The 24004-nt window shown below is 44.8% G+C and overlaps 1 protein-coding gene across 1 annotated transcript in view; it reads right to left on the reverse strand.

The window, feature by feature from the left end:
* The window catches only part of LOC147206881 (alanine and arginine rich domain containing protein), a 68439-nt gene extending 44808 nt beyond the window's left edge, over positions 1-23631 (reverse strand). The window contains exon 1 of the mRNA XM_086109325.1: positions 23518-23631. Coding sequence (XP_085965451.1) covers positions 23518-23621 — 104 coding nt within the window. The 5' untranslated portion in view covers positions 23622-23631. The remainder of the gene's footprint in view (positions 1-23517) is intronic.
* Positions 23632-24004: the final 373 nt, after the last annotated feature.

Below are 24004 nucleotides of genomic sequence, written 5' to 3' on the forward strand. Positions count from 1 at the left end.
CTTTTCACATTCATCCCTCCATCCATTGTCGATATTCTTTCTCGGTTTTTTATTTTTTATTTTTATTTTTACATTGTGCCTCGGAGTCAGCGGCGACCCGGCGCACATGTCGCCGGAGCGGACCTCCCATTGTTTCCGCGCACGCACAAGCCGACGGCTCGTTAATGAGCGGTCATAAAGGTGCAGTGTAAACACATCTGTTGGCGCCGAGTTAGCAGACAGTAAAAGGCCGCCTCGTCTGCTTGTAAAAAAAAAAAAAAAAAAAAAATCAAATAAAAAGGCACAGCTCGTCAGGCCGAGGTACAGAGTGGCCTTTATCAGTGCACCTTTCCTTGGTCTTCCTGCGCAGCTGCTCGCCGGCGCTGTGTTTGCTCGTTTGCCGTCTTTTGTGGGCGCCTTGTGTAAGGGATGCGGCGAGGAGGTCCGCCGGCAACGCCGCTCCACCTCACTCGCGTGTGTTTTATTAGCGCCGGTGTTATTGCATTGGATCCGGCCTCAAAACACCTGCAATAATGCGGAACGTTACAAGGCCGTCATTATTCGCACGCCCGTTGATGTATTCCATTTGGAATAATTACTCATCCGTGTTTGGGGATGCAATATTTGGCTTCCGGGTGAAATTTCAGGATGGACTTCCCTGAAACTTTTGAATGTGCATGTCCGCGCAACGGTCACTGTCTGCTCACCTTCCGCTTGAGCGTTTTTTTTTTTTTAAAGTCCCGCACCACATTTGGTCAATGTGCTTTTTCAATATTCTGCCCCAAACAACCGGAATGATCTCAACAAGTAAAAAACTCACTTCATCTAAATGGATGACATCACGACATCACACGGTAGCATGTGTCGATCTCGTGGTCTTTACTTACGTGGTCGATCTTTACTTTTACTCTGCCGTCCGCTGCCAAGTCAGCAATGCAAATTGAGAATCTGTTCTCAAGGGTTAAAATAGGGCGAAATATATCCATCCGTCCGTCCCTTTTTCCGATCCACTTGATCCTCACAAGTGTCGCGGGCGTGCCGGAGCCTATCGCAACTGGTTGGCAGCCAATCGCAGGGCGCCAGAGACAAACAACCTTCCGCGCTCACAATCCCGCCTGGGGACAATTTGTCATATGTCATAAATAACGTTGAGATTCTGCAATAATTTTGCAATAATCTGGTGCCCAGCCGCGCGGTGCTTACGATACGACCCCGTCCTTGCGCTCGCCCGCCCTGCCATCTGTTCTGCGTGTCATGCAGATGCGGTCGCCCTTATTTAGAGACCACGAAGAAGCCATTCGCTCTGGATGAGTCCTTATATATGAAAACCAGTTTTAAAATAGGTCATTCATTGAAGGTGCGCCTTATATAGTGCGGAAAATAGGGTATTTTTGAGGGCTGGGGGCTCACAGTATCTTCGAAAAACACCTCCAATTTTGTTATTGGCTAAGTTTACCTGTTACTGTTCATGTACAAAGCAGACCGCGTTGTGACTTCAGATCCCATTTTACGACCGATTCATGTGGAAATCCCGGCGAGCTCCCATATCGGTCTCGTCAACGTATATCTAATTATAGAAGCACCTGATTGCGTTGCGTGTACCGAATCCTTCATCCTTTTGCGAGATTCGATGACGCTTTCACCGCAACGAAAGCGGTGAGACAAGTCCAGACTTGCGAATTGTTTATGTCAAATCAGCACACCGCAGGCGACGGCTGGATGAGGTGAGCGTTTACGCGTTAACCACAGCGCACGCCTGTTTGGCAACACACGCTATCATTTAGCACGAAACTACTCAGCGGCAAAGCCGAGTAGTTTCCCCTGAAATCAATTAAATAGTCAAAACTGTTTTGTTTTTTTGTAGACTTGATTTGTGCAGCGAGAGCTACGAAAGTACTTGACCTGAACACCTGCGCTAGTTTTTTTTGGGGGCGGGGGGTTAATGCAAGGGAAAGGGGTGCTTGGGGGGGTACATCGGGGCGGCCCAGCTGGACTGCACATTGCTCATAAAAAGCATGATGCCAATCTCGGACCACAGGATCAGCGGACACACCTGTTTTTGGTGTTTGTTTTTGAATAGTTTCATCCAGGAGGCGCTAGGTTGAAATGTGAGCGAGCTTCAGTCCCGACGTCACTCCGAGTCGTCTTTGATGATTTGACGTTGACAAAAATGTACGTAATCGAGATTTTCTTCAAACTTACAAAAGTTACTAAACTGTCTTTGGGCTTCATGAAAACACACATGGTACATTTTTGGAATACTTAATTGACTTTGATGTTCACACACACACACACACACACACACACAAAAAAAATGTGGGTTCATTGAAGACTCCAAAAATGTCTTTGAAGTTTAACCATAGAACATGAAGTTACATAATGGTATTTGGCGTTCATGAAAAACGTCTGTCAGGTTCACGAAAGACGGAAAATGATCTCTGGTGTCGGCAAAAAAAACAAACAAACAAAAAAAAACAGAAATGATCTTTGATGTTCATGTTTTTGATGTTGCTGAAAATGCAACCCCATTTATTTGAAGCCTTGTCTTTGAGGTTAATGAAAAAATGAGACGAAGAAACGTATGCTTTGTTTTTTTCCCAACATGCCAATTTATGCCGTCCATGGAAAAACGCACGTTAAGTTTGACAAAGAGTATATTGTCAGATTTTTTTTTTCCAATTTGATTCGGTGAAAAACAAAATTTCTCTTTGCAAATGTATGAAAATTAGCATTTTCGATTGAGCAAAAACTCAAACTTGTCTTTGCTGTGAACAAAAGTGTGCATTAAGTTTGTCCAAGACTAACATGCCATCGATGATGATGAGGACGTTTTATTTGGAATGTGTTGAATGATCTAATTTGTTTTGGACATTTAAAAATAAATCAAGCTAAATTTACTGCTAAAAGTAGCACAGATATTTCAGGGAGGTTTTATTTTATTTTTTGGTAGAAACAGGGTTCACAGGCCGAAGGTCCGACAGTCTCCTGAAATGGATTGCATTTAAAATCCAAGCGGTCATCGCTATACGACCAAAAAAACCCCCCCCAAAGATAATCCACTTTTTTTTTCGCAGTTCGATGCCTTTCAGTATTTCTACAACAAACAAAAAAAAGGCCCCAAAAGCAAAACCCTTTGCACCTGAGAATTCATGTTCCTTCCCCCGTAACAAAAAAAGGGAGGATAGTTTTACTTTTGACATCGGACCACAACCGACAAAGTTACAGCTGCACTCAGTTATGTCATAACCACTTGCTGCCCGCTTTGGATTATCACCCTCCTAAATAGCTACAAAAGGCTAATTAGATGGGCATGGAGAAAAGAAAAAAAAAAAAAAACGCAAAGCCACGTGGACAAAATGTAAGTCCTTAATACTTGTGTACACACACGCACGCACACACACACACACATCTCCGCGCTCTTCGGGAGTCGGCACATGGCGAGGACCACCCAAGAAGGCCGAGTCGCTTTGAAAAGAATGAAAATTCCTCCCACGACTGGTTGCGCGTAGCGGGGTGGAGGAGCGACGGCGCTGGAGCACGGATGGAGGCTCGCACCCCACCTGGTTGCAATGTTTGCTGGGGCAGTCAAAATGATAAACATGAGCCCCCCCCCCCCCCCAACATCTGTAAGAAACACTTTCATGCCTTCATGTTAACCTGATGAATGGGAAGTTGTGCTTTTCGAGCGCGGGTCTCCTGCCCAACGCGGACTGATCCCTTCCCAACGAGGCCGCGCATTCGCACAGCTCTGCCGCTCACGCTGTCAATCATAAGGTCATAAAAAAAAATAAAAAATAAATAAAAAAGATCAGCTCCAGGTTCGAAGTGAGTGATGATGGCGCAAACCCCGCAGCAGTGCTGATCTCTCATTGCGACGGCGCCGCGGGCTCACAGTCAAGCCGAGGTTCCCAAAGCAAACCATCAATTCGGTTCCTTTCGTTCTAAAACGTCCGACGTGACAAATTTGTGCGTGTACACCCGTCCGAATATTGGAATTTGCTAGTAAAGCTGTCTCATTAAAAAGCCATCTTTGACGATTACCCTGCGCAACTGGATGCCAGAAAGTCTCGAAGACAAACGCAATAAAGAAACGTACGACTGAGCGTCTTATTATTGCGCGTCTGAAAAATAAATTTGCTGAAATGACCTGAAGCTATCTGGAGGGCTGCAGTTGTCACATATTTTGGTATTCGGATGCCCTACTGAAAATTCTATCAAATATTTGCAGGTTGCCGTTTGGAATTGGACATTGTGATCGGCAGCGTATGCGACATTTCTTTCAAATGATTGAACAGCTTCAAATGTCAAGACTGTCGCACTCAAGTTGGAGCCCTGTGATATGAAGTCAATTCAAAGGCAAGCAAATGGGAGCCCGCGCTGGAGCTTTTGGAACCCGCCAAGTTGTTTTGCCGCACATTCTCAGTGAAAACATCACCTGATGCGAGCGGGCAGGCTTGCGTCGACGGCGCGTGTTATCGCGATCATCTTGGCGGTGATCCAGTCAAAGTGAGACGGTTCCAACTTAGTCCGGAGGCTTGGCTTGAGGCCAACTGCTCTGACCCAGAACATTTTGTGCTACAGGGAAGGCACGCGGGCCGCAGCCGTTGTCCCGAAACTGTGTACTATTTTTTTCAAGAGGACACGACGTAGCTTCTTTTTTTTTAAATTGCCTGTAGTTCGGGTCGTGTTTACGGTAAAGACATTTTTTGGGTTTAAAAATTTTGGGTACATGTTATCAGTCACAAAGAAAAAATATATATTTTTATGAAGTCATATTTTTCAGACTTGGAACGTCCTGTTTCATTTCTTCACCTAATGACAGCTGACTTGAGAAACGTTAAGGGAATGGGCTCGATAATTGGAAGCGCAACACACGAAGGTTATTATAGTTCACGAAAATGAACAAAAGGCCCATCGTTAAAATGGGGGGAAAAAAACTAGCACAAGAAAATAAAAATGAAAATGTCTCTAAAAAAAATACAACAAGTGACTGAAACTAAATTGCACGTTTAGAAAACTACCTAGACTGATAGAAAGGATGTCCTTTGTTCTCATCTTTGTCGACTAATATCATCCAGGAGCTTTCGGGGTTCATTTTAAATGAATGTAATTCCAGAGTACGCCAATACAGAAGAAAGATTCAACTGGACTTTGTTACACAATACTTCACAACCTTTTTCTTCCCTTGCAAATATGACAAATACTCAATATATTAAAAAAAACAGACAAAAAAAACCCAACTAAAACTAATTCTAAAACATTTTCAAAATAAGTAAACAAACCTGCTCTACAATCGAATTAAAAGAAAAGTCCAAATGAAATAAAAACTAACAATCATGAAAAATGCTAAACTAATTTCAACTCTGCAACCCCCATGAAAAAAAAAAAAAAAAGAATATGATGAAAATGAGCGCGCGCACGATCATGACATCCTTGAAGATTGCAAAAAATTACCCTCAGCCCCGTCGGCTGCTCCCAGGCAGCTTGTAAACACTGACCCGTGAATAAAAGTAGTATCGTGACGCTCTCACACAGACATCAACAGTCAGTCAGCAATTTAGAAGCCATCATCATCATCATTTCAACGGATTTCCCGGACCCTTAAACACATACTCGGCTCCCTCGCACCACACCTTAACATTCACACACACAATGAACACATATCTTGCACGAGTCCCGGATATACAAACAGCCCAGTTTAGCTGTGGCTAGCCTAAAGACACCCACTCCCCCACCACCACCACCCCCAAGAGAATTAATAGGTAGGGGGCGGACACAGGCCTCCCCTTGTCTCCGTTTGGCAGACTCCACACCAACACACGCGCGCGCTCACACACTAAGACACACTCAGGGCTCCACACAGGCAACGTTATACTAAGAATAGCCCAACCACAATTTGAGCTCGTGATTTGACTGGGAGGCAGCCCACCCTCCGCTTTAAGAAGCGGCCGTCCCCGTATAAACACACCGCACAAATGCCAAAGCTATTTCTAGAAGGCCCGGTAGACGGGGAAAGGCCGCCATGACAAAGGCCCGGAAAGTTGCACTGACAGACACGCGCAAGGCCCATTTTATTTGACTTATTTTTAGCGCAGCTTAACAGGCGGGTTCATTGTGAACAGAATTGAGCCTTTCTTTGAAGTTAAGTTGCTGAACCGTATCTATTATTAGTTATTCCTAACCCGAGTGCTGTGATAAATCATCAGGGTTGCCTTGGGGGGAGTGATCCAATTTTCGGTGTGAAAATGACACTTTCTTTGTACATCTAACCACGCCGTCGAGGTGCGTACGGCGACAGGCAGACCATGGCGATCTAACATCATGCCCGATTAGCGACGGGATTGCCGTGATCAATTTTGGCTGCCGTGGAGATGCTGCAGATCTGCCCCCCCTCAGGTGGATGCTCACCCTCTTGGCCACACCCTCTGCACGGCCCTGGTTTGATATCAAGGGTGACCTTTTTGCGGGGGAAGCGAGCAAGATTCCCACTGGATCGCAGTCAGATTTATTTTTAATCACAGGATCGGAACGATACAAGACAAAAAAGGTTGCAGGAGTAGACGGGAGTGGCGTTATCCAGCAGGGAAAAAAAAAAAAAACTTGGACAGATTGGCAGCCATTTTGAATGTGGCTGACCTCCAAAATGGGAGCGGTATCGGAGTGGGAGTCATTCTGAATGGGAACAGGATGGGAGTGCGGTGGGATAGGATCGTCTGAAACGCTCATTTGAAACCCTAACCCGAGTTGAAAAGTCATATCCCAAGTCACAACCCTAACTCTAACCCAATAGAAATAAAGTGGAGTGGAAAGGCGGGACCAGTTCAAGATGGCGGCCACCCCGCAGGTCTCGTGTTACATATCACTGTTCATTGTTCTCATCTGTGCCATTGAGGCTTGAAACAAAATAATTGTTTTGGCAGCCGATTCAAAGATGTTTACATACTGTGAATATTTTTTCGCTTTTCGATCCCATGAAAGAATTATTATTCCCCATGCGTGGTATCCTAGTGGATGAATTTGCAGCATGACCGTCTTGAGAAAAATGTCGTCAGGATTAAACAGTGACTAACTCCCCTCCACCCATTACACACACTCATGTTTTGTTTTGTTTTTGTCTTTTAGCCCATAAAACGAGGTCAAGTCACTTAAAGCTTTTCAAGCATCGTTAACAGTGTCACGACCCCCAGACGAGAACGAGAACAATTGACGGCAGTGTGTCGTCGGACTGCTGTAGCGCCCCGGCTGAGTAACCGGAACCCCCGACTAGCAAATAAACACGATCACCCGAGTCAAAAAAAACAACAACAACAACAACAACAATTAACTCAGCAATTTGGACACCAGCGCCGCAAAACTGCTCATTTCAAGTTCAACGAAATCGTTTTGGTCCCAGCCCAGTTAATCACCCCCTGAATGAGCCGCATTTGGACAGCGGCGGGTGGGCTGCCGACGCCGTATAGTCTGCAGATTCTTGAACCCGCATGCAGCCGACCCACCGGTTGGGGAGCAAACCTCATTAATGTCCGACGGGTCGCTTTCAATTAAACAGCGGGCTCCCGTCGGGCCTTGGGCGACCAAAGTTCAAGGCATTCATTTGTTGTCTATGACAGATTTTAAGTTACTTGAGCAAAGGTCACCGTTTTATTCCGTTCGTAATTTCTGATGCCTTTTTACGGTCAAGAGGAAATTGACCATCTTACCCCACGGAGCAACCCGACCACATGGCAATGCTGTTGCCTTAGTTCCATAATCGAAGATCTTAAACAGTGCAAAAAATTACATTTTAAAAATGCCAAAGTGGGACCCAACGTGCAAGCAAACGTGATGATTTTAAGGACAAACGGGACACATCCATTCCAACCGTGACCCTGTGATGCTTTGGCGTCCAGCTGGACAAGACATTTACGATGAAACAAAAGCCTCCCCGACCAACACAATCGGCTCAGTGTTTTCTCCCGCTGTGAATCGCGCTGAATCCATACATGCAGGCGGGCTTGTGTCGGCCTCCATCCCCGAAGGCTGCGAGGGCAAAGGCCAGCCTGCTGATGACTGGGTGGGGTTTGCGGTTGCGACAGTGCTGTGTGTGCTGTGTGTGCGTGTGTGTGTGTGTGGAGACGGGGGTGCTAACTGCAGGTGTGCGAGTGGGAGGAATGATGTCGAGCGGTGGCTTTTACGCTGTGGGGAAATCATGTGTCAGCAGCGAGTCGGAGGTGTTAAATCGCTTTTCTGTTTTGCCTCCAAGGGGAAGATGACATGGGAATCGGGAAGCCCGAAAGTGTCCAAATACTTTGGAGCCCCTGAACATCAGAGAATTTATACTCCATTTGGTCGAATTTTTTGGGGTTTATTTAAGTACATAGTGGGACAAAGGAGGATTGGGGCTAAACTGAAAAGAAAAAAAACAGTAATCTTATGAGTTCAGATTTTTTTTTTTTGCGGGGGGGGGGGGCAACATCACATGAGGGTAGCACGGTGTTCAAATGGTTAGTGCGCTAAATCATGCACGCATAACGTAAGCGCCACAGAATTGGTGCGAACGCTCCCGTTACGAATTTTAAAAAAAAAGGCCACGGCACCAGTCAGCCAATTGACGGAGGAATTTCAACCCGCACATCTGCTGCCCCATCATGACAATGATGTCATCGACTCATCGACTTTGACCTCATAAACGGAATGACTCGATACAATCCAACAAGTCGGGCTAAGACAAAAAAAAAAGGTCCATAGCGCTAACAGGCAAATTTTCGTCTCATCATAATGACGACATCGTCCATGAATCGACTTTGACTTGCTTTTCACCACATTATGGTTGACGACCAAAAAAAAACGTTGAGTCATTCAACCTCTTTGGCACTCTTAGTCACGCACGGCAACGCGCAACGGATGCAAGTTGCTCATGATAACGGCTACTGTGCCCAGTAGAAATAAAACACAAAACAAAAATTGAGCACATGTATGCAAAAACCCGTGTGTGTGTGTGTGTGTGTAGGCATAGTAAGTAAGATTGGTATTTGTCTTCTATTCGAAGGTTGAACATTTTTTTTCTCTCCCCCAATTCTGACCGCATTTTGTTTGACCTCTGTGAGGACGCACACACGTACAAAGTACATGAACAAACACATACCCACACACACACACACACAGTCGGACACAGATGCGCGAATACACACGGCTAAGTATGAGGACGCTACTCTGGGTCACCTGACAACCCTCGCATCATGACAGAGAGACGTCAGCCGGACAGCTCGTCCAATCGGCTCCCATCATACACACCGACCCACCCACACACACACCCACACACACACATACACACACACCATAGATATGGGCACTCGCTTTAAGAGTGGGAATCCATGCACACAATGCATTTTGTGGATCTGTGTCTCCCTAAGCAGGGGTGTTCACAAAGAAAACATACTGACAGGGCTGGTGTGTTGTAATCGCACTCTGCTGCAGGTTTAGCACACAAAGTAAATGTAAGCATCGGTCTGGGCTGTCACTACCACACCGCTTTGGCTGAAAATGCTTAGATAACATCTACGTGTGTGTGTGTGTGTGTGTGTGTGTGTAAAGAGGAGGACGAGGGGGATGGGTAGACTGTACGGCAGAGTTATCTCAAATACTGAAAGAGAGCCAAGGACAGATATGTGTGCGGGGGAGGAAGGAATTCTTATTTTGGCAAGCCTTGGCGCCAAAAAACCCATTCCGCCCCCACTATTCTGAAGAAAAAAGGCAGTACTTTAACCTGCACATGTGGGAGGAAGTCACAAGTCTTAACCTCTCAGTTTTCGGCGAGGGCCAAGTGAGTGTGGTGAGCAAGACACAGCATGTGAGTCTTCAAAGAGAAGATTGAGGTTTTGCACGTTTTTTTTTTTTTTTTTGGCCGAGGAAATGGGACTCGATACTACAGCAGGAGATTGTTATCGGGTCAAAAATGTTGCCAAGCTTCGATTGATACAATCGCAGCGGGGGTCAAAATGATATCAGAGGACCAAGGGAGCTTGGTTTTAAAGTGCCTGTAAGCAGAATGTTTCCATTTATTTTTTCTCCCGCGCTGCTGTTCTGTACAATGGCACTGACATGGTTTGGGAAGGGGGCGGGGGGGGGGGGGGGGGGGACCATCCTTCCAGATTTTTCTCTCTGCAGTAGTGTCAGTGTTCAAGATTATGCGGTGTTGAGGATTAATTCACATAAAACAAAAAAGGCCAGCATGGTAGTGCAATAAAAGGAAGAGGCTCACTGCACCAGGCAGCAAAACATGACACGACATTACTGGCACCAACAGTGAACAGAAACAGACGTTAAGAAAACAGGGAGCTCAAGACAAGAAAAGTGATGAGACAATAAGGGCACACCTTGACAAGACATTACAGGCTGATGGGGGCTGATCGGTCGACAAGGGGAACAGGGCTGACAAAAATGGGGAGAAACGAGCAAGACGTGAAAATGGGGATACAAGGGGGGGGGGGGCGTGAAACAAAACGAAATCTAATGAAAACAAAGTCCACAAAAAAATGCAGATCAGGGACCAGTGCTAACATGTAGCCACCTAGCATTCGGGTGTAAAGATGAAGGGTGGAAACAAGTAATCAGCTCTACTGACTACGCCCCTAAACAGAACAGAAACTGGCTACTAGTGCTTCCTTCTCTACTTGCGAATTTGATTGGCCCCAAATGGAACTGACAAAACCTTGGTCCAGCAGATACGATTTAGCCATCAGATAATGCCAATGCAGAAAAGCAGAAAATACACGAAATGGAGGCAAGTCTTGGGAAGGATGGCCATGATGTCTCCTTGTCTGTCGGTGAGGTCACAGGACACTAATGTAGGGCCTGAATGAGGGTTTGCCATCGCGCCGTCTCCATTCGATTTGAACGCGGCTTGACACCAAAGTCAGCAATGGCAGACTTGACTGACTGACCTTCTTTGGCGTGCCAACGCCAAACTGTTCCTACAAAATTGGAAACTGACCAAAATGAGGTGAAGAATTGAGAATCCAGATCTGGTCCAAGTCCTGATTGATTGCTTTGGTTTCTCTTCATTTCTAATCCCAAAATGGAAGCAAATTAAAAGGTGGAGTGAGCTCGAGAGTCCCGCTTCACCGTCGGCAGCCGCCATCTGGCTCACTGTCCAGAGAGCCTTGTCATTACATAACTAACTACTGCCTAATGCCACCCACTTTCGGGACTCGTCGGAAGGCTTGTGTGCCGGGGTAGTGGGGGGGGGGGGGGGGTCATTTTAGGAAGTCCAAAACTCCCTCTGATGCCTAGCAAAGGGTCCTTCCCTTGTAATCAAAGGAAGCGACATGAAAGAGAAGTTGTTCCCGACGCTTCTCTTTGGTGTGAAGCCTTATATCAAAGTCAGACGAGGGGGAAATCCATCACTTGGAACATCGCAAATTGACTCGAAAGAGAGTCTGTAACTTCTGAGTGTACTTTAGTGTGGTTACTTGTCTATTGAGGTATTCAGGTTTTCATCTGCGTTCGAGTTGCCTGGGCCAAATTGCATCAAGAAATCAACCAAAAGAAGAGGAAGAAGAGGGGGGTGGAGAAGTCAGCCAGGCGGGACGCCGTTGTGCTTCCTCCAGCCAGTGTGGCATCAGCCGCCGTGTTTACCACCAAACGATGACTAAACCCAAATTATAGTGGCACTAATCGCACGCTGAGCGCCACATATGTCTGCAGACTAACTGTGAGACCACTGGAGCCGGATTGGAAGCCTCCCTAGACTGATTTTGCCCGGAGCATTAAATGCGCCCTTCATGTTCTTCCAGACCTCCCCTCCCCCAAAACAGCAATTTGGTTGCTTTGAGGTTGTTTTGGCTTTTATGAGGGAAATTTGCCATGAAGCACATAAAGACGACGCTTTAAATCCCACCCCATTTTTTTTTTCCCCCATCACATGATCGCAAGGAAGAGCCGGTCATGTCATCATCAATCAGTCCAAGCAAAAAAAATAAAATAAATAAAATAAGAACAAACTCCCCTGGCATAAATGCAGGCCTGAGATGTGGCGAGCCGAAGTAAACAATGTCCTGATGGAGCCGACAACTCAAACTACTCGACAGTGAGTCGAATGACGCATGTGTTGATAAGCGGAGTCATGATGCTATAAAGCTTGACTTTTGGTTGCGTGATATACGGTAGTATACGGTATGTAGTGTTAGCCTAGCTCATGACCGACAACATAAAGAAAAAAAACACATTATTAGCAAGTGTGTGTTCAGTATATTTGTTACACATTTTGTTGCTTCCATTTATCGTGAAAAATACTTTCTCCCCCCGAAAACGGGAGCGCAAATGCGATCTTGATTTCGCTAAACCTCCGAGACGACAGCATGTCAAGGCGTCTTATGCAGCCTTCCGAGTACAAACATTTGTTTTGAATTAAGTGGCTAATAAAACGGTAGCTTAAAAGCTGCTGGTGCAGCGAGGCCTCTGTCCCCCCTCTCATTAAAATAATTTGCTGAATTTGGGTTATAAAAACAAATGCAGCAATTGCTGACATGAGGATTCAATTACAAATACAACTCAAAGAGTGTGTGGGGGGTGGGGGGGCGTGTATGAGCGTTTTCCAATGTGCGTGCCAGTGATTTGCTTTTTTTTTTTTTTTTTTTTTTTTTTTTGCCATTGTTTGCTAAATTACTTGTCAACCCTGCACCCGTTTAAGAGCCGCTCTAAAACGTCTTGTCTGTGCCTCCAACAATTAGCAACGGTTTCGTGACCTCCATATCAGATGTGGCAAAAGCACCTGTGGCTAAAGCCAAATTGTGCTTTTGACTTTCTAGACCTGGATTTGCCACCTCTGCACCACGCTTCACTCACGAGAAAGGAAAATATCAGAGTGGCATGACTTAAATTAGACTGTGACATGAAATTATTGCCATAATCTAAACAGACACATTTCCGGCACAATTAAAGAAAAAAAAATAAAATAAAAATCACATTGTTGTTTAATTTCAAACTTGATGGGTGCTAAGATACTCCAGAGAGCCAACCACGGCAACCCCCACCCTCCATTGCAGGGTTTACGTTCCAGACCACCCACGCACATGAAAACCGTGATATTGAAATACCCGATTGGAAATACTCTCTAGGCTTGTTGTTGTAAAATTTACACCACACGCCCTTTATGTCAACAAATCCCAACTTCCCACACATCAATAATCATGCCTGAAGATTTCCATTACAAAATGAGAAGCTGGTGGTCACTTTCTGTAGGGGTAAAATGCAGGATCATAGCAGGATTACAGTGAACAATTTTGTGCTGAATTATATCCTGTTTTGTTCTACTTTGTTCAAATTTACACCGTCTCAACTTAAATAAGTGTGCCGCCATACATCCAACTAAACCTTTCATGCACCCTGTAACCTGATATCATGATACTGTCCCTCAAAGCGTTAAAATTTTATTTGGACCAAAATACAGTTATTATTAATCGTATAAAAAAAAAGTGAAACCTGGAAACTGTGATGGAGGTGGTGGTGGGAGGGTAACTATTTGTAAGCGAGCCATTTCAAAAGTCACTTTTACATAATACAGTTGTTCTTTGATTTACGGGTGCCCAAACTTAGAGGAGTTTTTTCCCCGCGTTACAAGCCGTTGCTTGGTCAATTTTTTGGGCACTTTGTGTTGCAAGCCAAAACCTGAGCTACAGGCAAGCTTTGAGTCAATCAATTCAGAAGTTGTCCTGAAAAAAAAAAACTGGCTCCATACAAAAAATGAATGTGATCTTCCTTCCTGAGAAAGTTTCGCGGAAATTAGTACAACACTTTTTGACAAAATGCTTTCAACATTCATAAGACACACGCTGAGCTCAAAATATACAATACAAGCAAACACATGAAACGAGAAGAGGCGACCCGGCCAAAATGGGGAGAACATCTGACCCGAGCATCCAGTGGCCCACGGCCAAAAAAAATCTCTCCATTTGAGATATTGCATTTCTGATGTGATGCATAGCGCAAAATGTCTCAGGGTTAATATCAAGAGCAGCTGTATGGCCCGAGGCTCGACAAGAATAAACACATCCCGCTCTCCTGTGGGCCGCACGGAATTGAATCTCATCCAACGTGCATGAAGAGAGTGGAAGGGGGGGGGGGGGGGTGGCGCCGGGGGGGGGGGGGCACATGCACGGAAAGAAAGTGGCAGCAGGAACGAGTGATGAGAGGAACGAGAAAGATCAAGATAACAATCTTTATTTCAAGTTTATTTGGATTATGAGCACATTTATTTAAAGACGAGATTCATCATGTCAACAAAGACAAAATGTTCCTCCTGTAATGGGCTTTTATTAATAAATCAGACGCGCCAAATATTTATAGTGCAACATATTTAGAGGGAGGGAAGGTTTCGCCTTAAGTAGTTTATATTTTAAGATGTCCAAATGGTGAGTATAGTTGTATGGGAAAGAATTCCACTCTGGCAAACCGCTGTGCATTATTGTCAGATTGGCTAATAGCAGCAAGGTTGCGCTAACAAGCTCAGTCGAGTTTACTTCAACATTAAAAAATAAATAAATCTCGCCGCGTGATTTTACGAGTGCCTCCCTTTACGAGCTTTTACACTTCCGAGCCGTCCCTGGGTTGATTTTTATTTATTTATTTTTGTTGCGAGCAAAAATTAGATTTAAGAGTGATCTTTTTTCTAACAATGATGTCTAAACTGCCCGTGTGCCCTTTAGCAAACAGCGAACAGTTTGTTGCCACGCCTGGTTGGAATTTTACTGTAAAATTAAACATGAAACAAAGAATGAACCGATTGAACCAAACCACATCCATTTTTTGTTGTTGTTATGAATGTCTGCTAGCTTAAAACTAACACATAATGTGAATCCCCCGTAATGGGGTCAATTGAAAGTGGCATCAATACTGCAGCAGTTAAGGTATAAACCTTTTGACTGTGCTGTTGAGCAATATTACTGCAGCTCCTCTGCATCTTTTTCTTGGTTCATGATCAAATTGAAGCTTATTATATGCATGTACGTACATTTGACGCCGGATAATCGTGGGGCGTAGGGATCGGGTTGGCCCACGCTTCTTGAAAATCCACATATAATTTATGATCATTGAAATGCACTGGGAAAAGAAAAACATTACCACCCCCTTGTGGCCAAAGCGAGCACACCAGAAGGAGCAGCACAATGTCCACTGGTGGGGAAAAAAAAACAAGCTGTTTAATTCTTGACATTCTACTTAATTGTGGTATTGCTGCACATTCTTATCACATGTTCATTCATTCATTTTCCGAACCGCTTTATCCTCACTAGGGTCGCGGGGGGTGCTGGAGCCTATCCCAGCTGTCTCCGAGCAGTAGGCGGGGGACACCCCGAATTGGTCGCCAGCCAATCGCAGGGCACACACAGACGAACAACCATGCACGCCCACACTCACACCTAGGGACAATTTAGAGTGACCAATCAGCCTGCCATGCGTGTTTTTGGAACGTGGGAGGAAACCTGAGTACCCGGAGAAAACCCACGCAATTCTACTTAATTGTGGTATTGCTGCACATTCTTATCACATGTAATTTATCTTTTTTTTTTTTTTGCAACAAAAATGGGTTTTTGAGTTATTTGGGTTTGTTCATTCATTTTTGTTGGGAAAGTGGATCTGTGATATGAAAGAGTGGTCACTGAAAAAATGAAACTCTTAAATCAAGGAATCTCTGTCACGCAAAGACATGTTTTAACTTCACTTGTATACCGATTTGAATGTAGCAATCAGTCATTGTCATGTAAACTCCAGATTATAGTACGTACCTTAGTGGACAGGACATGGTGAACATGCCCTGGCACATCTCGAGTTGCTCATGCTCACGTACTGTATATACTTGATGCGGTGCTTGTGTAAAGGAGAAAATAACCAGAAACCTGAAAGTGTTGATATCAGGAACTGATAAGTTGTGTCAAATGTTTGTGTGATTTTACAAGCACATTGTGAAACTCATTCATGAAATGAAACATTCTTAAACATATTCAAATGCAGAAATGTTTTTTTGAGTATGAGAGATGACCTTTCACTGTTTGAACACATAGAACTTAGGAGGATATTGTACTATTATATTCACCGTAAGACTCATTGATTGATTCACTCACAGTGATTCATTCACAGGTCAACTTGATTATCGAGATATTTTTGGTTGCTTTTGTTGTGACAGCTCAAAGAAAACCCCAATGTCGAAATGTATTTGGCGGGCAAGATTCTATAAAAGTCTTTGTCAGCTGGGAATTTTTAAATAAACACACACGGCCACACATACACAGCTGTTATTTATCTTGATCGATAGATAGATAGATAGAGAGAGAGAGAGAGAGAGAGAGCTAGCTAGCTAGCTAGATAGATAGATACATTTTTTTTATGTTGCTGTAAAAGTCAGCCCATGGTGACTAAACTGAAGTTGAGTGGCAGATTTATTTGTTATGAGGTGAGTAGCGGATTTATTTGTCATGATCCAAACGTGTCTTCAAACAAACGTCTCACTCAGTCGTCCGTGTTGTTTATCTATGCAGGAATGTGGCCGACGCGATGACTTACACGACTGGGACAAAGGTGCAGTTGTTTGGCTCGTTTGATCGACACAAGAGCGCACGGGGAGACGGTGGAAGGAGCCTGCCGACTCAAAACGCTGCTGTTCGACGTCATTCAAATGCTAATCGATGCTAATGACAGCTAAACTGACGTGGTAGAGTCTGCTGGGTCTTAATTGCCTTAACGCCAGCCCTAATGGTCAGAAGTCAAGGTAGATGCTAACATATCTCCTGGCTAGCGGAATAAAGTAGCTGATAAAGTCGTTTTGTAGTTGTTGTTGTGGTTATGATCTAGATGGTGGTGAATTTCTTGAATTTCAATGAAAGGAAGACTGAAGTGATACTGTTTGGTCCCAGTGGCCCTTGTACATCCTATTCTACGGTCTTGGGCCCCCCGGCTCGTGATCTTAAACCAACAGTCTCGAACTGGGCTCTGAAACTGGTCAATGATTTTTAACTTGGACCGGCAAATTGGTGCTGTCGCCAAATCCAGTTTCTTTCTCTCCTTTCTCGAGAGCATTTTGAAACACTCTCAAATACGTTTCTGCAGTTAAAATTTTGATTTTCGTAGATTCACGCATCCAGTTTTAACGGAACCTGTCATCCGTTAAAACAGGATGACAGGTTCGGGTTAATCCTCAGAATACACATAAGAGCCCCCCCCCCCCCATCCTGCTGTTAGACCCCCCCCCCCCCCCCACCCAAAGCTGACAAACAAACAACTCTCTGGCTCTGCATGCGTCACATCTGATCTTCACCACATGCATGTGATCACTTGGCAGGTGCTAAATGAAAGTGTTAATGTTAAATAATGACATATACAAAAGTACTAAAGGAGACACAACTATTGAGTTAAGAGTCGATGCAATCTCTACTTTTTGATGTGGCTCGCTCTTTGTGTTGACAACATACGATGTGCCCAAAATCAATTGAAACCACAACAAACACGCATGCGGGGAACGGAATAGGGAGAACGAAGAAGGCTTGCGACACGCCGGCACACGAGAAACTTCCACTGGCCAATGATGTCACCTGCAGGTGAAAGCGACACTGTTGTTCTTGGCCCCTCCCCACCCCCTTGCCTCTTCACCCCGTTTCCTGTGCCACCATGACACAATCCCACGTGAAGAAAGAACAGCAGATACTTAGCTGTCTATTCAGCGTAGGTACATTCGTGTCGTATCCCTTACCTGCGCTGAATAGCGCTTAGTGGAGCGGGTTCTATTGTACCTGCGGATATCGAGACGACGACCCGGCCGGTGATCCGGTGTCCTGCGCTCTCTGGTTTCCTTTAGGGAAGCCCTGGTATCTTTCCATTTGGCAAACTAATGTGTGACTTCCTGTTTAGGGCAAGGACATCTCCTGAGACAGGGTGACAATTGACCTCATCTTTAGTTTCTCTCTCTTTTTTGGGGCACAGGGGAATGCAGGTAGGGAGTGAATCGTGAGATGATATTCTGACAATATTATGCAATCATGTCACACGATAGGAGAAAAAGATTCACCGCATATACAAGTTACAAGATGTTACAACAATGCAGTCCTGTTTGTTTCAAGGCATGTATCAATTTCCTAAGTAAGGCCACTTCCCTCACTCATAAATCAAATCTTTTAAATCTTGTATTTATTTGATTTTATTCTATTTTTTTTTTTGAAACGCACAAAGGAGTGGCACCCAAATTTCGTTGTATGCTATACAATGACAATAAAGGCAATTCTGATTCTGATTAACGATGTGGCGTTTTTTTTTTTTTTGTTTGTTTGTTTTTTTACTGCGCAGCTTTTTTCTCATTTTCTGGGAGACGTATACGCATATAGAGTCATTCATCCATCCATCCATTTTCCGATCCGCTTTATCCTCACAAGTGTCGCGGGGCACGCTGGAGTCTATCCCAGCCGTCTTGTGGCAGTAGGCGGGGGACACCCTGGACCGGTTGCCGGGCCAATCAGAGGGCACACATAAGACAAACAACCATCCGTACTCACAATCACACTTAGGGACAACCTTTGGAGTGTTCCATTAACCTGCCATGCATGTTTTGACACTGGATGTTTTACGGCACTGGATGAGTTCAATCAAACAAGCGCTGTTTTCATCTGATGGTTAGATTCTGTTGATATGTTTGTTTGTCACTTTGTCACATCTTGCACTTGCAGTTCCCTCACAAGTCTTCTCTGGTGAAAATCATCCGAGCTACCTGAAGCACCAAACCTTTAAACGTGTTTACTAAGCACGTGAAACGGCGTTAGCTTTGGATCATTCCAGTACCTCCGACACTTAATTCAGTCATCACATTTTCATCTACGCATCAAAGATAAATAATCCTTTTGGCAAAGATCCATTCAGTAGGATTCATCGGGTCTACCCATTGATCCCAGGCGCCCGCCGCGCCTGACCTTTCGTCCCGAACCGATAATCCTGCTGTCCGCAGACACGTGTGATGTTTGCGAGTGTGACGAGCCGCCTTGATGAGGGATTTTTTGTGACACACACGCGATCTTGAGCCTCGGCTTGCGCTTCAAAGGTCCGACGGGAGTTTCACATTCAAGCGCCTTGTTTGGGAGCTTGTTTAGACTGTATGCATATGTTTGAACGGGGATCATTGTGTGAGTGCGCGCGTGTGTGTGTGTGATCATGTGCCGCCTCCAATGAAAGCCAATAACAGAAGTCTTTATGCCAAAGGTCGCGTGTTTAACCCCTACATTTGCAAATCCATTTTGCTGGCCTTCTGTTTGGATTCTCCCGAGGCAGACGCTAAACACTGCGCTGCTTGTTCGTTGCACAAATACGTCAAGTAGGCACGTAAATGCATAAAGGTCGACTACGAGCACCCGACCGACTTCAAGGGGCCGTATACATTCAACTGGCTTAATTAAAAAAATAAAAATAAAACGCAAGCGTATTTGAGTGTGCTGAAGGGCACAATATGGGTCGTTCTCGAATTTGGGAACATTTTCTGTTTTCGCAAAACGGATTCCTGAACTCAGCAGCTTGGCAAATAGTAATAAAATAAAATAAAATCTTCCAGAGACTTCCAGCTGTTTATTGCCACTCTTGTTTGAAGTTCACTGTCAAACTACACATCAAACAAAGGGAAAACATGTTGCTTATTCACAACAGCCTCAAGAAAGGCCCTTCTAGCATAAAGGGCAAGTGAAGTCAAAAGTGTTCCGTTTTGATTTATATTGCCTTTGTGCAATATGAAAGAAGCTCTTTATACATTTCAGGTGGCTGCCATTTTGCCAATTGCTGTCGACTGAAAATGACATCACGGCGCTGATCAGTGACAAATGTGACATTCCCAAGTTAACCCCCGTTTTATGTTAGTACTCTGTTTTTTATAAAGCACCATATTATAGAGCATATTTAATCTATAACACAAACATTAAGTTTTTTGTTGTTGTTTGGAACGGATTAATGGCATTTCCAGTTATTTCACTGGGGGAAGACGCTTTGAGATACGAGTGTTTTGAGTTGCGGGTGTGGTCATGGAACAAATTAAACGGAGCGTATTTATTTGAAGCAAATATTTGCATGTTGTTGTTTTCCTGTAGTGCAAAGCTTCCTGAATCTGTTTCATGTGATACTGAAGGTCCTAGGACAGTTGCTATTTGTCTTAGTTTTGGGATTTCATGCTCGTCAATGTAATTGTGCGCCATTTGGTTTCATTTATAATATCTTAACGCAGTTATTTAATTTCTCGGCCATTTTGATCACACAGACTTCTCTCCCGCGTGTAAGTCACACTGGCTGCGAAGCGTTTGAAGACATACACCGACGCCACATGTGGCCCGCCGCGCCGTGTCGTGAGAGGGGAAATCGAAAAAAAAAAATGCACGTACAAGATGTTCAACAGCGCGCTGGTGGCTTTGTGGCCTCGCGTGGTGCCCGCCTTGAAATGACAGCTGTTGTCTGTCCTAACAGATTACAATCAAAGATGCAACGTGGAGATGCCAGATTTGTTGCATCTGGAAGACGTGGAGACACATTTTCCTTCTTTGAATGTTTTTTTTTTCCAAGGGAGAACAGACTTTTTTTTTTTTTTAAATTTCTTGACTCAGTTCTTCCGAGACACAGAGGAGAAGACAAACAATCGCGCTTCTCACGGGAAACGCTACAGACGAGACACCTGCCAGCCTGCGTAGCCCCGACGTGACCCCGACGCCGCTTCCCGTCTCGGCACGGCCTGTCTCGGAAGAGCTCGCGCCGGAAATAGCCCAGAAAGTGACTGCGTGTATTTGTGCGTGTGCGCGCGGCCGACAGGCTATACCTCCGAAGTGTGCCAACGCGGCAACCGTCTGCGTGGGAACAATAGCACCTGTCGCTCCGGGCGACCACACAATGGAGGCAGGATAGGGCGGAGGGCGGAAGCAAACGCCAGCCCCCGAGCAAGGTATACGAATCTGCCATGCGATACGTACATACGTATCGAACAAAGAATCCTGTTCATTTTGATTGATATCCAATACAAAACGCCTACGGGCACCCGTGAAAACGGGACATTTTTGTTGCCATGTCGTTCAGCCTCAGTCTGGAGATCATCTACAGCAAGGATGCCCGAGTCCGGTCCTCAAAGGCCCCTATCCAGCCGGTTTTCGATGTCTCCCTCCTCCGACACATCTGATTCAAACGATCAGGACCGTTAATCAGGTGTCTGCTGATGAGCTGCAGATGCATTGGAGGAGGCTGGATAGGGGTCCCGGAGGACCGGATTTGGGTATCCATTGTTCAATAGGGATTGCGCTTTTGTCAAAGCAAGAGCTCGACCGATTTTTAAGGATGTGCAATGGGTGTAAAAAGTCCACACACCCCTGTTCAAATTGTGATATTCATGTTAAAGGGCCTCAAATGAAGAGATCGCGGTCTAGTTAGCTTGAAGTGATTTTAAAATGTTCTCTAGCAGAAGCCTGAAGGTTCTGTTCACACACTGACTGCCATTTGGAACTGTTCATAATTCGCTCTACATAAGCCGGTTTGACTACAATGGTGATTCTTAACCTGGGTTCGATCAAACCCTAGGGGTTCGGTGAATCAATCGCCGGGGTTCGAAAGGGCCTCTGCCATGGAGGTTAAGACACACCCGACTCAACATGTCAATTAGTTATGACGCGCCCACTTGGCCATCACTGGCTGGTTTATTTTGCTCAGTGAATGTGCATATACTGGTTGGGTTCGGTACCTCTAACAAGGTTAAAAGAACCACTGGACTAGAATGAATCCGAATGACCAAATGGAATAAAAATGCTCTGTATAAACAGCTCAGTCGGGAAAAAAAAAAAAAAAAAGGCAGAATCCGAATGGATTTTCATTCGGGATTTAAGATTTCAAACCATCACAACTGCTGTCCTAAATGAACTCTGTCTTGATAAACCATGTGATGTTTGACGTCGACCTCCACACATCCCACAGCTGTAACGCGACTGGTCTGATTAACGTAGAGGAGCACGTAAACGGCAGATGGAAATGGATCACGTGTAAACAAATGACCACAGATCTTCATTTAGAAGAATTTCAAACGGAATGACAAAATAAAAAGTCTCCATGTAAGTCTAGCGATCGGCTAAGGCCCCGGTTCATGCCGAAAACCCCCCCCAAAAAAACAAAAAACGGTAATTCTTCTCAGATGTACGAATTTTTTTTTAAAAAAACACTACTCGCCCGGAAATGTCTGCAATTCTTTCAGTATTGCTGTTGGCCTCTTGACAGCTTCTCTCACCAGTTTTGTTGGGAACCGTTATGTCATATTTACTAAACTTGATGAGAACGGTCGGTTAAGGTTTGGCTTCATGCTTTAAAATTGACTTTTATACCCTTCTCCTGACTGTCCCGTTTGAGCGGCAAGGTGCTTCCGAGGCTGCGGAAGCTCTCCGCAGACACACGGCTTGCGCTCTACGAAGTGACGACAACAACAACGTCAGGAAACCCGACGAGATCGGCTGAACTTTGCGTTGGAACAGAGGCCCTTTGAAATGGCGGCCGCTGTCGGCTGAGCGACCCCCATCAACACGAGTGTTGAGCGGTTCATTTTTAAACACAGCCGCATCGCAGTTGTAATAGTGCCCGTGCACTTGTGCGACCACATTATCTCAGTTATTCAAGTTTCCTTTCCCCTCTCCGAAAGATGCATTGACTTATTTATTTGTCAATAGAGTTGTATGGGTTGTAGCTCCCATTCATGGTGGGAGATGTTTTCGAAATTATTTATCTGTCGTTTTTATATAACAAAAATCTGAATTTTGAATGGGGGGGTATATTTTTAGGACCGGTCCGATTATTATTTCAAATGTCATGGCGTCCATTTGAAGTCAACCTTTGACTTGGCAGCCCTTCAGTGCTAAAGAGGTGTTAAGATGGCCGGCAGCCTTGCATCTGTCCGCATTCCCTCAGTTCTTTCCTCCCTCCGTAGTTGCGGAAAAACACACGTGCGGACCAGCGAGCCCACATGAGAAGCATGGTGTTACTTCACACCACCCGAGCTGCGCAAACATGTTGGAGGGAAATGGCGGCACCGTATTTACATTTTTTTAAATTGCAGCATCAATTTGAATGCTTGTTAAATGGTGTGTGTGTGTGTGGGGTGTGGGGGGTGGAGGGGGGGGGGGGTCAAATGCGAGTTATGGATGCATCGCTTTTATTCAAGAGCTTATTAATTTTTGACAAGAGATTCTGCTGTGAATTTAGCTGGTATTTGTTTTTTTTCTTCGTTTTATTCCGTTACGAATTAAACTGCCTCTATTGTGGGGGTACAGTGGGGGGTTGCTTTTTTGGGGGGTATAAATTTAACTTAATTTGAGATTGCCCTGTTTAGATTTTTTGAATGAATTATATCATTTTACTATTCGCTGCTTTCAATTGATAACTATGAAGTCATTCAAGGCAGTTCTGGTGCAGGGCCATTTTTTTTCTTTCAAAAACTGGACGCGCCGGGCTGCCCACTTGAATCCGGACAAAAGTTTTTGTTCCTTTTTCTCGCCTTGTGACAGCGGCGTGTTCAAAAACCAAACCAACCTGTCGTCCTGCTGCCGCGGATGTGGAGGAGCTGAATAGATCACGGAGCAACTGAATGGGTTTTCTTGCCCAGTCCGGGTCACCATCTGCTCTTTATCCAGCATGGCAGCGAGCCCTCGGCCGGCTCCTTGGCACCTAAACCCAACACAAATATACAAACAGCGTGCTTAATGTAAAGTGTATACAATAATTGGAATGAAAAGCCCATTGCGATTCTTTGTGGCCAAGCAAACAAACGCTCATTTGAACATGAATGATGACGCTTTGAGTCTCACGGCCTTTTTCCTCATAATGAGTCGGTGAATTGAGGAACGAGAGTAAGTGTTTATTTGTGGCCGCCACGTACGGAGAAAGGATGGCGGAGGGGCGTATAGTGTGCATTTGTACTCTCCGATGACAAAATAAAGAGTGTGTTTGGCGTTTGAGTGGCAGGACAAGAGAGGGATTTTTTTTTTTTTAAGTGTGAGTGTGTGTCCTTCAAAAGCAA

Source organism: Hippocampus guttulatus, chromosome 4, assembly GCF_054856545.1.
Source record: "Hippocampus guttulatus isolate MCC_2025c chromosome 4, RoL_Hgut_1.0, whole genome shotgun sequence".
Lineage (NCBI taxonomy): Eukaryota > Metazoa > Chordata > Actinopteri > Syngnathiformes > Syngnathidae > Hippocampus > Hippocampus guttulatus.